Source organism: Notothenia rossii (assembly GCF_949606895.1).
Source record: "Notothenia rossii genome assembly, chromosome: 2".
Lineage (NCBI taxonomy): Eukaryota > Metazoa > Chordata > Actinopteri > Perciformes > Nototheniidae > Notothenia > Notothenia rossii.
In genome coordinates this window covers 25996594-26013287 of record NC_136904.1, presented here as the reverse complement: position 1 = coordinate 26013287, position 16694 = coordinate 25996594, and the positions used below count along the sequence as shown (strand labels likewise).

The window sequence follows — 16694 nt, the reverse complement described above, 5'->3', positions numbered from 1 at the left end:
TGTGTGTGTGTGTCACAGACACTCGTTCTGGAAGCTGCTACCTGGATGTGCGTTCCCGTGGAGATGCTTCAGAGAGCTTGGACTGCTCCAATGAGATTGGAGTTGGTGTTTCCAAAGCGTCCTGCTGCTGCTCTCTGGGTCAGGGCTGGGGGAACCCGTGTGAATCCTGCCCCGCTCTCAACTCAAGTGAGTCATCCCATCATTATTTAGAATTTGCCTGCTTTATGTATGTTCATTTTTATGTTTCAGTTCAAGCCAAGATATACAGAGGTGCCACTGCAAAGATATATATACACTGATCCCTCCCTCCCTGTGGGAACATGATTATCTTATTTGACAGTTTACAAATGAGCCTAAACACCCTAATATAAGGTTTATTGTAATTTCAGACTACATTGATAACTTCAAAAAAGGTCTCTCTTACGGCATGTATTCGTTAATGACTCTCAAAACTACAGTATCTTTGGAATATCTCTTTTATTGTTTGATAACTTGTGCAATATAGACGTGGTTATATTTCAACCAATCCAACTCAACCACGGAACTCTTAATACACTGACTTATATTTAAACAAATGTAATGGTTCTATTGAATGACCAAATTGTTGTTGTTCGATTTTGTTTTTTTTCCCTTGAGACCAACATGTTTTACTCTATGTTGCTAATTTGTCTTTAAATGTTTATTCTCCCAACTTTGTCCTCCATCAATTGATATGTAGAGTTGAGATTAGACCTCCCTAAGTGAGAAGGGATGTAAACGCTAAATGGATTTTAAATGTCAGTATCGGGAAAAGTCATTTAAGGGTTTACTGGATTTAACAATCCTGTCAACTCCTTCTACAAGTTGTTTTGTACCATCGTTCGAGTTAGCTGCGAATATTTGGCTACATGCTGCCTGCTCCTAACATGCAAAGAGTGTGTGTTTGCTGTAATTGTTGTTACTGGTAAAGATGAGACAGCTTTATACAACTTACTAGAAATTACCAACAGATGTTTTAAAACATTACAAGGAATGACTCATCCCTTGCAGCTTGAGGAAATGCTTGCTTCTATGACAAGAACACAACTTTGTCTTTGTGCTTTGTAATTCTAATAAGCTGCAGTCATGTCAGGTCCACTGTGATCTGAGATCGTTGATCAGAAAAAGCACAACAGAGAGAGACTTAACTCAACAACTCACCATCAGCAAAACGTTACTGTCAAGTCCTGAAATGAAACCACCTTGACTGTGGGTTGTCTGTTGTGTTATTGTTGCTTGTTAATGTGTTGTGTTGCTGTGTTACAGCTGAGTACAAGACGCTGTGTCCTGGAGGAGAAGGCTTCAGACCAAACCCCATAACTGTCATCTTGGAAGGTCAGACAGCACACATGCTATCATGGCTGCAGTTGATTAGTCAAAGGAATGACTTCCCATGTCTTTTCTTCATCACTTTTCCTTGGATACGTAATGAGGTCCAGGATTTGTGTTAAATTAAAAAGAAGGAAAACAACAGTGAAAAGAGAATCTGACTCCACATGCCAACTTACCCTAACCCTCTAAACTTGGATGTTTAAGCAACTTGATTTCACAAATAGAAAATGAGCACACTGAAAACGTAATGCTCCACAATTCAAGTAGCAGAAACAGAATCAAGCCTCCCAAGAAGGACGTTTTCTAGTCAACTTAAATGCTACTGTTGTGAGGAGTTGTGAATTTTCTCCTATGTTAAAGGAGATGAGAAAGGAGACATTGTGCACACCTACAGACACTCACACTGATAACACACATCCTCCTACCCACAATGCCCACTGACTTGTACCTTTTTCTCCTCTGGCAGACATCAATGAGTGCCAGGAGCTGCCAGGCTTGTGCCAGGGAGGACAGTGCATCAACACCTTTGGCAGCTTCCAGTGCGAGTGTCAGAGAGGATACAGTCTCAACGCTGACACCAGAGTCTGTGAAGGTATGACACACTAATGTGTTTTTCACTGCAACCCCACCAATACATGAACACACAGGTGACCCACTCATCTCTAGCTCTTGCCTTGGGAGGTTTCATTTGGAAGGAAATTGAGTTCAGCCGTCAAGGCCTTCGTTCAGCGAGGACACATGGAGAGGGAGGAAAAAGCACTGAGAGCAGAAAGACGAGGAAGCGTTGGACCCTCTTGTCCTGCATACGACACAGCAGCTCATTTTGGCTCAATATGTCTCTGCTCTAGTTCCCCGTCTGCTGCTAACCCGGCAAAGCTCAGTGAGGCAGCTGAACGCCTAACTATGTCCAGAGGAGCGAGGCTCTGATGTGGTCAGCCTTCTCCTCAGGGAAGAACACTGAGTCCCCCGAAGTCAGGCCAGAGATGACGGAGGGAGGGAGAGATGAAGCAATAGAAGATAGGGGGAGAAAAAAGATAAATGGGAAGGGTGTTTAGAAAAGGGAAACAGGAACAAAGAGAGGAGAGGAGGGGGCTAAGGGTTAGACAATGACATGTGGCTGGCGGCATTTTAATTAGCGTGTGTTTGTTGGCCATGAGAACAAAAGCGGGCGTCTGCGCTATAAAATCCCAGACTGCACATCCACATGTCCTCAGCTGCTAGCTGGCCAGGGAGGAACAAGAAATGTGTTTTCTGTCTGGCAGAAATGTTATCGGAGAACACATTTAGGATAGAGAAAGTATATTTAGTATTTTGTTTTTAGCTGTAGTGGCTGCGATGTTGGATGTACAGTATTTTCACAAAAGATGATGATTATATTGGGTTTTTGTACAGACAATAAAAACACAAAACATATGATCAGAATATTTTTGCAGGTAAATAGATCATCTATGTATTAAATCAGTATCTTGGAATACTCCTTTTTGCACCTTTCCACCTTAATTTAGATTACATGTCATCTATCAAGCGTATTTATTTTATTTATGCATTTAACATGATTGTATATATGCCACATTTAGGCAGGAGGCTAGTTTACATCTGTCGGCCTGAGCCAGGTGTGACGTTGGCAGCCTAAAATCAAGGAACAAGTTCAAAACAATAAATATGACATAAGGTAAATCCATTACGCTATAAGGGAATCACAGACACACGGTAAGAAGAACATAGACATGGGCAGCAGTAAAAGCAGAGTAAGTGACGGTTCAACAAATCAACAATTACAAAGGAGTCATACATTTTTAATAAGTAACATAGGCACCTCAACTAAACACATTTTCTTCAGACTATGTTCTCCTCAAAACAATTAAATAATTTCTGCTTCTTTCTCTTTTTCTCTGTGTGCAGATGTTGATGAGTGTGAACAACCAGGCATCTGCGGCCCAGGCCTGTGCTACAACACCATCGGGAACTACACCTGTATCTGCCCTGTGGACTACATGCAGGTCAATGGAGGGAACAACTGCATGGGTAGGTCTGCACATGCACTATCATGACGTTATCAATCAGCAAAATGGTGGGGACATGCAATCATGCAGTGACTTTTTCTTTCTTATTGACACACAGACATGAGGAAGAGCTACTGCTACAGGAACTTTTACTCCTACAACGAAACTTGTGATGGAGAGCTGACCTATAACATGACTAAAAAGATGTGCTGCTGCTCCTACAACATTGGCCGCGCATGGAATAAACCCTGTGAACAGTGTCCCGTGCCCAGTACCGGTGAGGTCTCAAATACGTATGTGCAGAAAGTTTAAGCAGGGTTCCCGTGCTAAAAACTTAAAACGTATTTAATTTATTGTTTTAAAATAAGACCTTAATTACTTGACTCCAATCCAATTAAATTGAGTCGCCAAGAGGCTAAACTTGGCTTTAGGCTATGACACGTTTTCTAGAAGAAAGCCCATACTTAAGTCGAAATGTTGACGATGTTTAATAAACAAAATAAAAACAACAATAACTTAGGAAAAAGTATCAGCGCACCCTCACCAACCCCAGCCTGCAACAGGTGACCTAAACAACACACAAACCACACCCATGGGACAATTGCCGGAAGTGCTCAACAAATACAAATACAAGTTATGTAAAGAAATAATAATAATACAAATAATAAAGGACGTTTTGGCTCATAAATTAATATTAAATGTATTTTATTAATGCCACAAAAAATAAAAATAAATAAATAATTTACCGAATGCCTCTCCCCCTTAATGTTACAAAGGTCTGGAAAGTGAAACACATTATTTTTGTTTTCAATAGATCATCTTACTTTTCATTGGATCAAAAAGTCTTGAATTTTATTCTGAATAGTATAAAAATAATTTAGAAAATGTGGCTGTAGGAGCCCTGATAAGATACTTGAAGTGAGCGTTAATAACCTAATTTCTTTTGTCCAATCAGACGCATTTGCGATCCTGTGCGGCAGTGAGAGACCAGGATATTACATCGACATCACCACTGGACGGGTCATTGGTAAGATCTGCCCATCAAAGGTTTTTGTGATGAAAAGGAAGGTTGGTTTTGTTCTCCCCTCATCCCTTGTTTCTCCCTCATTTGCTAGATATTGATGAATGCAGGGAGATCCCAGGAGTGTGTGAGAACGGCGTGTGCATCAACATGATCGGCAGCTTCAGGTGTGAGTGCCCCATCGGCTTCATCTACAACGACAAGCTGTTGATTTGTGAAGGTAAGGCCTTCTTTACATTTAGGTTTGACTGAAAATGATGACAAATGTAAAATCTAGTGAATTCTTCTAAGGTTTTTAATAAAATACAGTGTCTTTATAATTACAGTGATGACAAAGTTCTCAGATCCTTAACCTTAGAAAATGTACTAATACCACAATGGAACTTTTCATTGTTTGGTAAAATATGAAAGTATTATCAGCATAATCTACATACAGTATAGTAAGTAAGCACTTATATAAAGCCGTATGCAGTGAACTGTATCTTGTCATCGTTTTTCTTTTATATATGCTGCATTAATGTGTAGATTGCTTTTTATTGTGGTTGATGACTAAGGTTGTGCTCATTTTACCTTCTTTGTATGCTTTTATGTAGTTTAATCTACAGCAATGCAACATCTAAGATCATTAAATGTTTGTAGCGTTGCTGTCCTGTGAAAACCATATATTTAAAAAAAAAAAACACTCTTCACCAAGAAAACAGCCCTGCTTTTAGCTTTGTGCTGATGCATTTCCCAGCGGATCCAAGAGGCATTTAAAATTGTTTATCTAGCTTATAAAGTGAAGAATTAAGAATAAAGGATAAAGGATTTTCTCAGCACATAAAGAAACACTTCATCCTCCTGTTCATCACAAATATTCAAAATCTGTTAGGGTGTGTGGAAAAATAGGACCCAAATGCAGAATTGAGGAGGAAGCAGGTTTCAAAAGGAAACAAAAAGGCGAGCTTTATTTCCCAAAAGCCGAACAAAACAAGAATACAGGTACGAGGTAGCGTCCAAACAAAGGTGACAGTGACCCATATGAAGGGGAACAGGAATGACAAATAATGAACCAACACTGAACACAGGAAGAGACAAGACTAAATACAGAGAGGGGTAATCACAAGACGAGAAACAGCCGGGCAGGGGAGGAGAAACACAAGGGCGACAGGTGAACACATTCAGACACTCCAGGGAAACTAACGACAGGGGAAAAACACAGGAAGAAGGACCAGACAATATACACGGTAGAAAACACCCATAACCAGACATACAAAACTACAAACGTGACAAAACATGAGAATCCTGACAAAATCATCTGGAGATACATGGTTTTCACTTGACAGGAAGGGGGGGAAAAAAATTGCATCTGATTGGTATCTCGTCAGCTAGCTGTCAGATACATGTGGTGGAATTAAAAAGTAAGATTTAAAATTCTGAGCTGCAGTTCAGTAGAAATGTTACATGAAGTTGAAATACTCCAGTAAAATACAAATTCTTGAATTTTTGAACATCTTGAGTAAATGTATGTATATAGTAACATGAATCTGCCCTCTCCTGCTGTTGTGGTTAGATATCGATGAGTGTCAGAACGGGCCGGTGTGCCAGCAGAACGCGGCCTGCCTGAACCTCCCCGGAAGTTTCCGCTGCGAGTGTAAACCCGGATATCGCTTCACCCCCACTGGGCAATGTCAAGGTAAGGCTGTGGTGGTGATCAACCAAATAAAGGTGAAAGATGTCATCAGATTATACAGTAAATTACTGGTGAAATGCATTGTTGTCACTGTTCACGCAACCCGCAGCCAAACTCCTGAAGGCCTCAGTAGAGATTAAACAGAATAGGTGGAAACATGGAGCAGGATTAGAGAAAAGATTAGAAAAGTCTTCCATGAGGATGAGTCTGACTTCTCTGGATCCTCCTGTGGCCTTACACTCTCTTTTGCCTTTTCAAGCTATTGTATCAAAGTCAGTCACACAAAAGTCTTTAAGCTGCACATTATTGCCAGCCAAAGATAAAGCACCAGAGGCAGTGACAGTCGGGCTGAGGAGGAACTCTTCATGGTGGGCTTGTTATTAGGGAAGTGAGCATGTGAAGCATGTGTTGAGCTGTTGAACATGTGCTGCTGTATATCTGAAACATGTCACTCTCAGACTGGAGAGTATCCTCCCCGATAAGCAAATGTTAAATCCGCATCCTGTTTTTCTTCCTGAAGTCCGAACAACAAACCCCGGTTGGACCCCAGTGAGGGCAAACTGAAGCTGTGGCTGGAAACAATGATGACCACAATCTATTAAAGGCAGTGATTTATAATACAGTCGTTTGAAAAAAAGGAAATAACACAATTAACAAATAAATAATTAAGCATGCTGCAAGGCATACTTTGAAATGGTATTGGTATTAAAAATGAGTTAATGACTGTTTAAAACCATTAATAATTATGATGTTGCTCTTGGATAATGCAACAGAGTTAAGTTTCATGACCTACAGTATATTTATCTAAAAACCTTATCTCTGTAATGTTATCATAACAAATTACTCACAGGATTGAAGTAATGTATACAGTGTGATGCTAGGGTTTGTTTGGATCTCATCAAATGTTATCTGTTTGTAGCCAGACTCTTAAATGAAAAAACTTTCAGTGAATTATTCCATGTCTTTCAACACATTATGTAAACTGCCTTTTAAGTTATAACAGTGTGAAAAGTTAGAAAACATCCAACCTAGACAAATTCACCTGTTGTGTCTCCCCTTTAGTAATTTGACTTATAAATCTTGCTACTTTATAAGGACTCTAAAGATGAACACTGTGATGGTTGTGGTTTGGCTTTGAATTTCACACTGTGTGACACTTGTTTTTCTTCTTTTTTCAGACCGTAATGAATGCAATGAGAACCCTGGTATATGCAATCCTGGTAGTTGCATTGACATGCTGGGGAGTTACCGCTGCCACTGCCCCAACGGCTTCAAAACAACACAGGACCAGTCCATGTGTGTTGGTAAGCTATGATCTCCCTTGTGTTGGACATGTAATGTGAGTGCTGTTCCAGGTCAAACTGTGACGACGCCCTCTGGTTTCAGACGTGGACGAATGTGAGAGGCAGCCCTGTGGCAACGGGACCTGCAAGAACACGGTGGGCTCTTACAACTGCCTGTGCTACCCCGGCTTCCAGAACTCACACAACGGGGACTGCATAGGTACGTGCGGCAAATTTTGAAGTGAGTTAGGCAAAGAGGATAAAGCAAATGACTAATTGTTATGTTTGTGTGTTGATCAGATGTGGATGAGTGTTCCACGCAGAGGGGCATGTGTAGAAACGGGCAGTGTCTGAACTCCTTGGGCTCGTTCCTCTGTGTGTGCAACGACGGCTATGAGCTCACTCAAGACGGCAGACTCTGTACAGGTAAGGAGCCACCATTTTTCATTCTTAATCTAAATGAAATAAGTATACTTTACAGTGTAACCCTTATGTATTCCTTTTTCTCTCAGATATCAATGAATGTGCAGTGAATCCAGGCACATGCGGTGCTGGAACTTGTGTGAATCTGGATGGCTCTTACAGGTGTATCTGCCCATTGGGCTACTATCTCCATGAGGAGACCTGTGAAGGTACAGCAGCCTGAAGTCCTTTCTGCATCACGATCAACAAATATAAGCTTGGACATAAAAAATCCAATATACATTTTTCATGTAATAAAATATCTACATTTGTGGTTGAATCTCACCTCAGGCTATTCAATAACACCAGCTTACATGCACAAACTCTGCTGAGGTGAACAAGAATACAATACTCTTCTTCTCTTCATTTGCCTCGCTGCTAGAAAACACCCATCTTCTCCTTTCACACATGGGAGTGGGCTCAAGCCAGAACACTTTGATTGTTTATACAGTGGGGCTGATGAAGAGATATTCAACACATTCCTGCTTTGTGCCCTGTTCCTGGAAGCAGGGAGGAGCAGCACTAAATTGTCAGCATCAGTAACAGCAGCAGCTAGTTATTAAGATGAGCGAACATCTAACATAAAAGCTCGAATACGACTTTGTCCAACTATCCATTAGTGAGATTACATTCTGTTTCATCACATTTGGTTAGACTATGACCCTCTCGTATAACTTTATGCTTGCAGTATGATGGTAAATTTAACCTACAACATACTGTATTTAATAAAGCGCTGCAGGGTGAGGCTCTTAAATACATTTTAAATGTTCATGAGTTGTTTGATTGCGTCCTTCTTTCTGTACCAGATATTGATGAGTGTTCCATGTCGCCTGAGATCTGTACATTTGGAACCTGCGCCAACAATGAAGGAAGCTTCACCTGCTTGTGTCCCGACGGCTTCCAAGTCTCTGCCTCCGGACGCAGATGTTTAGGTAATTTTGAGTGTGTGTGTGAGAAAGACGGGGAAAAGAGGCTATGAAACTATCTTATGCATCAAGTTCAAAGTGTAAATACTAGTGTATCTGTTTAGTCTGTCTCTAAGTGCTAGTGGAGACAAAGCAGCAGTCAGAGGTTTTTAGACTGCTCCTGCTTTTTCATGATAGCACACTGTGTTCCAGCTGGTTCTGCTGCTGCTGCCTCACCCCGGCCAAGGGTGGCTCTGAACAGTGTGTGTGTGTGTGTGTGTGTGTGTGTGTGTGTGTGTGTGTGTGTGTGTGTGTGTGTGTGTGTGTGTGTGTGTGTGTGTGTGTGTGTGTGTGTGTGTGTGTGTGTGTGTGTGTGTGTGTGTGTGTGTGTGTGTGTGTGTGTGTGTGTGTGTGTGTGTGTGTGTGTGTGTTGCATTGCATCCTCTGTTAGGGAGTTCCCCCTCCAAACACTGAAGTGATGACATCATCAGTTACAGTTTGAATTTCACTTTTCTCTCCAGTGTCAGACGTGCTGGACTGAGGGTGGGGGATAAACAGGAGGGGCTGGGTGGAGAGTGAGCTACATGGGCAGTAAAAGAGACAAACCCTGTCCCACTGAGAAAACCTTTGCTATTTTATTAAAACTGATGATTGACATGAACAAAATGAACAAAAATCCCGATGACATCAACAAATTATTTTATATTAAAAAACATGATGGGAGACAGATACACTTGGAATTAAATTGATGGCCAATTATTGCTTGGTCATAAGTCATAAGAAAAATGAGAATCTTTCACCTCCCTCGTTGCAGTTAAACTAAACCCGTGACTATTAATTACTTTAACATTGGATCTCACATTAACTTGCATATTTTTCTTTTACTACATATTGTAGTAGAGCCTTTAACAAGAACATCAGTGCCAACAACTGATGAACTGTAAATGTTATGCAAAAAACTCGAAGCTCCATTTTAGTGACAGATTAAAAGCCCAAATACATTTAGTCAATATTATTGCTTTCTTTGCCTTCATTGATAGCATATAGTGAAAGAATACAGGGCGAGACAGAGTAACGTTACTCACTGGCTGGAGTCCTGCTTGAGATATTGCATAACAGTATACAGTCAATCAATCAATCAATGTTTATTTATATAGCCCAATATCCCAAATGTTACATTTGTCTCAGTGGACTTCACAGTTTGTACAGAATATCAGTATGACAATACGACACCCTCTGTCCTTAGACCCTCACATCGTACAAGGAAAAACTTCCAGAGAAAACCCCACAGTTTAAAGGGGAAAATGGGAGAAACCTCAGGGAGAGCAACAGAGGAGGGATCCCTCTCCCAGGACGGACAGACGTGCAATAGATGCCGTGTGTAAATCGAAAAGATGATACATTTACAACATAGGTAGACCAAATGTTTGGAAATGCATGTGATTACAGTATAATAAGAAGATGAATCCACGAGGATGTGAAGTATACAGTATGTGTCTAACCACTAGGCCTCCAGTCCCTAATTATATGCTTTAAATTATAATGCTGTATTGGTTGTGCAAATTTCCAAAATCATGACCTCCAAATATCTGTCACCATCCCACCACCAATAGATTTGTGTCATCAATGTCAAACCTTGTTAAGTGTGATTTATTTTAGAGCTTAATTTTCTAATTGTTTATTTGCAATTTTTTATGAAATTCGATTTTTTAAATGTATTGCATAGCACTGACAATTTAGGGGAATCTATCGAGTGATCCCAATTTTTTTGACATCTGTATCATCCAGTGAACAAACTACAAAGTCTGAATGACATGTCCACACATCCAGATGCACATGTGCGTGCACTCACACACACTTGCTCGGCAGCCGTGCACAGAGCACCATAAATCTCTTCCACGGAAAGGCTGACTAATCAGTTTCATGGAGGAAAGTAACATGACACTCTTTGACATTCTCCTCACAGCACCAGGTGCTCATGTATGTGATCTTTGCCTCTTAGCCAGGTGTGTGTGCATGTGTGTGTGATCTATGGTGGTCAGAAAGCTTATTTGTGTTGAGTTCAGTGAAGGCCAGTGCTAGCAGGAGAGCGCAACCATATGCTTCTCATTATGAGTAAGTGCCTCCTCGTTCAGGAGGAATCCGCTGCAGTTCTCTACAGCGTCTCCAGCGCTTTCGAGCGGTCTCATGTGAATGGACACATTTTTGGTGCCTATTGCGTGTGGACGGAAGACGTTTTTGATATCGAATTTGGTTCGTTTGCGTTACCGTTCTCGTGTGGCTCCACACAGATCATTCAGGATTATAGCCAACCTCTGCCCTCACTGTCTATAATTCACCCAAAAAATTAGAAAATTTGGTTCAACAGTAAAATACTTTGTTATTGTCTTGTCTTGTAAAAATGACATGTATTGTAAAATGATGTATGGTGTATTCATTTGTAAATATTTGAAGATGTTTTATTGAGTGTTTATAATTATAACCTAATTATTTGGTAACCTCTAAGAGACCTTCAAGATGTTTGTAAATGATTTGCTTTATAAATATCTATAAAAGATTACATAAATGACGAGAAACCAGCTATTAACCATTGAAAAAGTATTGATTATCCTAATGTCGTTGATACTTAATAAATTATTATTTCCCATTTAGCAATATATTATATTCATATGTTGAAGTTTAATATCCATCCTGATAATGTTTATGGACGTTTATAAACCAACTTTTGTAAGTGTTACTAATATCTGGTGCATATCGAATGTTTTTTTTAAGCTGTTTTATAAATCATTTGGTAATCATTACCTTGTACTTAATGTGGGATATAAAATGTTAAAATGTGTCAAACAACATACAGTTAAAATATTATTATGATATCTTTGCTAATAATAAGTAACCATAATAACCCATACACTTTAAATGTAGCTCTTATTAATCACAGTTATTTAAAAGTTTGACCGGTAAGCATAACACTGTGCACTGTACGACTCAGTAATCTTTCAGTCCCTCTAATTATTCGCTCTTCTTGTCCTCTGTCTTTGAACCCTCAGATATCCGTGTGAACTACTGCTACACCAGGTTTGAAAATGGCCGCTGCCAGGCTCCAAAGCCTCAGAACACTTCCAAGGCGGAGTGCTGCTGCACTATGATGCCAGGTCAAGGCTGGGGAGACCCCTGTGAAATCTGCCCCACCAATGGAGAGGGTGTGTACACTTCTTATCACATATACCCACATATGCAGGGAAACACAAGACCTTGCACAAAATAATGTTTAATGTTATTCATCATGACTCTTATGCTTCCAGAGGGTTATCCTCTTCTCTGTCCCAATGTGGGATACGAACGGGGGAAAGATGACCACCCAAAAGGTTTGTGTGTCTTTGACATTGTCCTACATTTATGGTATAGTGCTGGATGTAATTAAGTTGGTGTTAATGTTTTTGTTATTGTAGATATTGATGAATGCCTCAATGATCCCTGCATCAATGGCGAGTGCATCAACATAGACGGCGCTTTCCGCTGCGAGTGCCCCATGGGATACAATCTGGACATCACTAAAGTCAAGTGTGAAGGCAGGTTCACTGTTTCACTGCTATCATACTTTACTGAGGTACTAAGTAGATGTTCTATGACTCTTATACTTACGCGCTTAATGGAGTTTTTTGTGACTTTCTTGAATACAGACACTAATGAGTGTGCCATCGGCAATCCATGTGGAAACGGCACATGCACTAATGTCATTGGTGGCTTTGAGTGTGCGTGTGATGACGGCTTTGAGCCTGGGTCAATGATGACCTGTGAAGGTATGTACAATTATGTCTGCACTTCCATCATGCAGTCGTTGTGGTCTCTATACTATACTGTAAGATGTTGCCTTCTATCCCTTGACCAGACATCAACGAGTGCTCCCAGAATCCTCTGCTGTGTGCCTTCCGCTGCGTTAACGTTGTGGGCTCGTACGAGTGTAAATGTCCCACAGGCTACGTGCTGCGCGATGACAAGAGGATGTGTAAAGGTAATACACTCATGCACTCCATTTACTGAATAGTGTTGTTAGAAAAGCACCTCATAGAGACATGCTGGCCCCGTCTATAAATTTATTGTACACAATATCTCTGTGAGACCCTCAAGAGTTCTCTGTCTCAGGCAACCTTAAACTCTCTGGAAACTGTAGCCGGCCAAGTCACTGTTTACACCTCCGCTCTCTCAGATAGGCTGGGCACCATAGCAACGGTTGTATTTGGAGGGGAGAGCTGAGACAGGAGGAACTTGTCAGTGTCTGTAGCGTCACTGTTTACATTAAAGCTCCAAACAGACCACCAACCCTCCCAGTGCACGCCTGTTAGCACTTCAGAGAGCCATGTTGGATTGGGCGGTAACAGTAAACTCCTGAGTGCCGCAGTTTGTTTGACCGTCTGTGTTACTTAGATCACTGTTTTGCATTATCTTATTCTGAGTTTACTCTTTGCTCTCTAGATCAGAATGAGTGTGAGGACGGTATAGATGACTGTGCCAGCAGAGGCATGACCTGCAAGAACCTGATTGGTACATACATGTGCATCTGTCCCCCTGGATACATGCGGCAGCCCGGCGGAGATGGTTGCATTGGTAAGAATATCATACTGTCCACCTGTAGGAAATAATTAAACATAATTCATGTTTAATTGGCCTTTAATCCTGGCTTGATGTGCATACAATAAAAACGATGTTGATACACTGTAAGCATGTAAAAAGCCAGTTGTGTATTCTGGATTTAATTCAATTTGAAGTGCTGTTAACCCTGTTTCTCCCTGATTTGTTTGTTCTGCTAGATCTGAATGAGTGTACAGCCAAACCAGGTACCTGTAAGAATGGCCGTTGTGAGAACACAGTGGGAAGCTTCCGCTGCAGATGTGACCCAGGATACGTCGCTAACCCCACACAGACTGAATGTATCGGTACGTATATTATTAGAAATGTATACATCTGCTCATACTGTATGTTTGTTTTCACTTTGCCCCTATACATACGTAACCTACTGTCCTCTAACACAAAGTTTATTTATAAAAGATCCATAAAACTGAAAAGAAAACACTTCTTAGTGGCATGTTGTTTCTGTATTTCAAACACCTCCGAGTGAATAAGATGAAGAAATGGGATATAATTATAGGATGGACAGTTCAGGAGTCTAACCACTGGAATGTGTATGGGTTTAAAGAGAAAACAATAGCTCTCAGATTGACAACACTCAAATAATATTTAAATTTTAAAGACTTAACGTATGTCCTTGTATATTTGGATAAAAAATGATATGCTATTGAATCTTGGCTAACTAGGCATACAAGTAATTGTTTCATGTCAAGTAAATGTAGCTATTCCATGACACTGTCTTGTTAAAAAACATGTGTCTGTTACTGTCAAGATAGTGGAGAGGAAATCCTTTCACAGCCTTACTCCCTAATCCAAATATATACTTCTGGATAGACGTGATGTGTCGAATATGGTGAGAAAACCACCAGGGAGATTTTGTGAGCGCTGTGGTTCTATTGCTATCTTCCTCATTACAGACAGTAGTGATAGAGCAGTGTCTGTTATCGTCTGGTTCTCCGAGGCCAGGTCGTGTCTGGGTGGTTTGGTCTGCTTTCCTCTGGCCCACCTCTTTATTAGTCTTCTGTCTGTTTGTCTCACATTACTTTTTCTGCCTCTTCCACATTCCAGATAACCGAGAAGGCTTCTGCTTCACTGAGGTTTTGACCACCCTGTGTCAGATGACTTCTAGCAACAGGAACTTGGTGACCAAGTCCGAGTGTTGCTGTGACGGAGGCAGAGGCTGGGGCACAAGCTGTGAGCTCTGCCCCCTGCCCGGGACCACTCAGTACAAGAAGATGTGTCCTCTGGGACCCGGGTACACCACCGATGGCAGAGGTATCTTACAGCTGAGGAGACTGGAGTTCAAATTAGATCACTGTTAAAAAACTGAGAATCGATTAACAACTGACTGCACATTTTCCACAGTTGATGAGTGTGGATATTTCCATGACAACATTCTAGTTAAGAAAGTGTGTTATTTAAGATGATTGACCATGCTGGTAGTTTTGCATGATGTAAACCAAAACTACGAGCCACTAGAAGTTTACATGTTTAGTTATTATACAGATTCTGGTTTATATTCAGTTCTGTAACTTGCAGCAGACAGCTGTATTCATTTTGAAAACCTTTCTTTGTTTCAATGGAGTCTACAGCATTCAAGTCTAAAACTCATTTCTAGAAAAATCATTGCATTTATTAGCTATGATATCAGCAAAATAAACCTTGAAGACAATAAACGAAGAATCATAAAAAATCTACCTGTGTCAGCAGGCAGTGTTGCTAAACTCATCAATGATCATAAAGTCTTAAATCTTAACGTAAAATAAAGCAGTGGCATGATCAAGATGATGGATTATCTTAACAAGGTTAGAGTTATGTTCTGCATTCTGGGTTGTAAACCACCAAGGTACATTTGTCAGCTGAATACATTTAGCATGAAACCACTGATATGGTGGGTGTTAAGTTAAAGGTCCCATGGCATGGCCATTTCTACTGATCATAATTCCATTGTTGAGGTCTACTAAAATAGATTTACATTGTTCAATGTTCCAAACTCACATTGGTTTCTCATACAGCATCTCTGTATAGTATGTGTATTCACTCTCTGTCCTAAACGGCTTGTTGGAGCTCCTGCCCCCCCCCCCCTCCCTGTGAGCCCACTGTGCTCTGATTGGTCAGCTCGCCCACTCTGTTCTGATGAGTCAACCACCGTTACACCGGAACATCAGTGATTATGTGTTACAATGGCGTTTTGATAGCAACCAGAACATGACACCAGTAATGACAAACAGATGAGAATGCTGTGTGGGGTCTGGGTGCCGTGTAGGCGGGACGTTGCGGGGCTCGCTGCTCCGCCCTCTGAAGCTCGAGGAGCGGACAGTGTGAGCTGGATCACTGGTGTCGTTTCCTGGTTGCTGCGTGGGGTCTGTGAGACAGCGAGACACCGCGGAACTCAGCCTGAGCACACACACTCACAGCCAGGCTGTTCGCCACACAGTTCGCCACACACTCACAGCCTGAGAAAAGATAAGGCTGAGTGTCTGTGTGCCGGCAAAACTCTGCGGAGTAGCGCGGCTGAGAAAAGGTGTGTGTGTGTGTGTGTGTGTGTGTGTGTGTGTGTGTGTGTGTGTGTGTGTGTGTGTGTGTGTGTGTGTGTGTGTGTGTGTGTGTGTGTGTGTGTGTGTGTGTGTGTGTGTGTGTGTGTGTGTGTGTGTGTGTGTGTGTGTGTGTGTGTGGGGAGCTCCACGGATTGGTCCATTTGGACCTGGGTATGGTCACTGTACTCAGGAAGAGTAGCATAGACAGGACTTTTCTGTGTTAGAGTTTTACTCGCTACAGGGTGTACTTTGAGGGTTTGTGACTTTGCAGACTGTTTACATGAAGAAAAGGCTTCATAACACACAAGGGGACGGGTAATAACCGGAAAAGCATGACATGGGACCTTTAAGATGCCTGTTGTTTGCTGTCTACTGATTTAATCACCTGTAAAGCATTGTTTTTTCTTTGTTGGTAAAAATCTACTTTTATACTTGACACAACACTGATGCACAACTAAATGCGTTTAACAATTAGGTTTGTGTTTTATTTTGGCAAAGAATATTGTCTTAAAGAAACAAAGACATGGACCAAGAATACACTGTTGTTCCTACTCAGGAATATTCCTTGTAATTCAGTTGTGATGAGTTTATCTGGAGCTAACTTTCCTTGTTACCTTACAGATATTGATGAGTGTCGTGTAATGGGCAACTTGTGCAAGAACGGTCAGTGTCTCAACACTCTGGGCTCCTATAGCTGCACCTGCAAAACCGGCTACACTACTGACATCAGCAGCACACAGTGTGTGGGTAAGGCTTAATTTAACCTCCAGCACTTACACTTTATGGACTCTTTTCCTCCCATTCCTACCTCCCATCCTCATTCCTGCTGTCTAGT

At 41.2% G+C, this 16694-nt stretch overlaps 1 protein-coding gene across 2 annotated transcripts in view; it reads left to right on the top strand.

Annotated features, from left to right (window-relative positions):
* The window catches only part of fbn1 (fibrillin 1), a 60568-nt gene that overhangs the window by 37018 nt on the left and 6856 nt on the right, over window positions 1–16694 (top strand). For both annotated transcript variants that reach the window (XM_079665030.1, XM_079665031.1), the window contains 22 exons: window positions 19–186; window positions 1285–1353; window positions 1817–1942; window positions 3253–3375; window positions 3472–3630; window positions 4309–4380; window positions 4469–4594; window positions 5927–6049; window positions 7225–7350; window positions 7433–7549; window positions 7630–7755; window positions 7842–7961; window positions 8598–8723; window positions 11744–11896; window positions 11999–12061; window positions 12146–12265; window positions 12377–12496; window positions 12586–12708; window positions 13170–13301; window positions 13505–13630; window positions 14391–14597; window positions 16481–16606. In XM_079665030.1, the coding sequence (XP_079521156.1) occupies window positions 19–186; window positions 1285–1353; window positions 1817–1942; window positions 3253–3375; window positions 3472–3630; window positions 4309–4380; window positions 4469–4594; window positions 5927–6049; window positions 7225–7350; window positions 7433–7549; window positions 7630–7755; window positions 7842–7961; window positions 8598–8723; window positions 11744–11896; window positions 11999–12061; window positions 12146–12265; window positions 12377–12496; window positions 12586–12708; window positions 13170–13301; window positions 13505–13630; window positions 14391–14597; window positions 16481–16606 (2751 nt within the window). The remainder of the gene's footprint in view (window positions 1–18; window positions 187–1284; window positions 1354–1816; window positions 1943–3252; window positions 3376–3471; window positions 3631–4308; window positions 4381–4468; window positions 4595–5926; window positions 6050–7224; window positions 7351–7432; window positions 7550–7629; window positions 7756–7841; window positions 7962–8597; window positions 8724–11743; window positions 11897–11998; window positions 12062–12145; window positions 12266–12376; window positions 12497–12585; window positions 12709–13169; window positions 13302–13504; window positions 13631–14390; window positions 14598–16480; window positions 16607–16694) is intronic.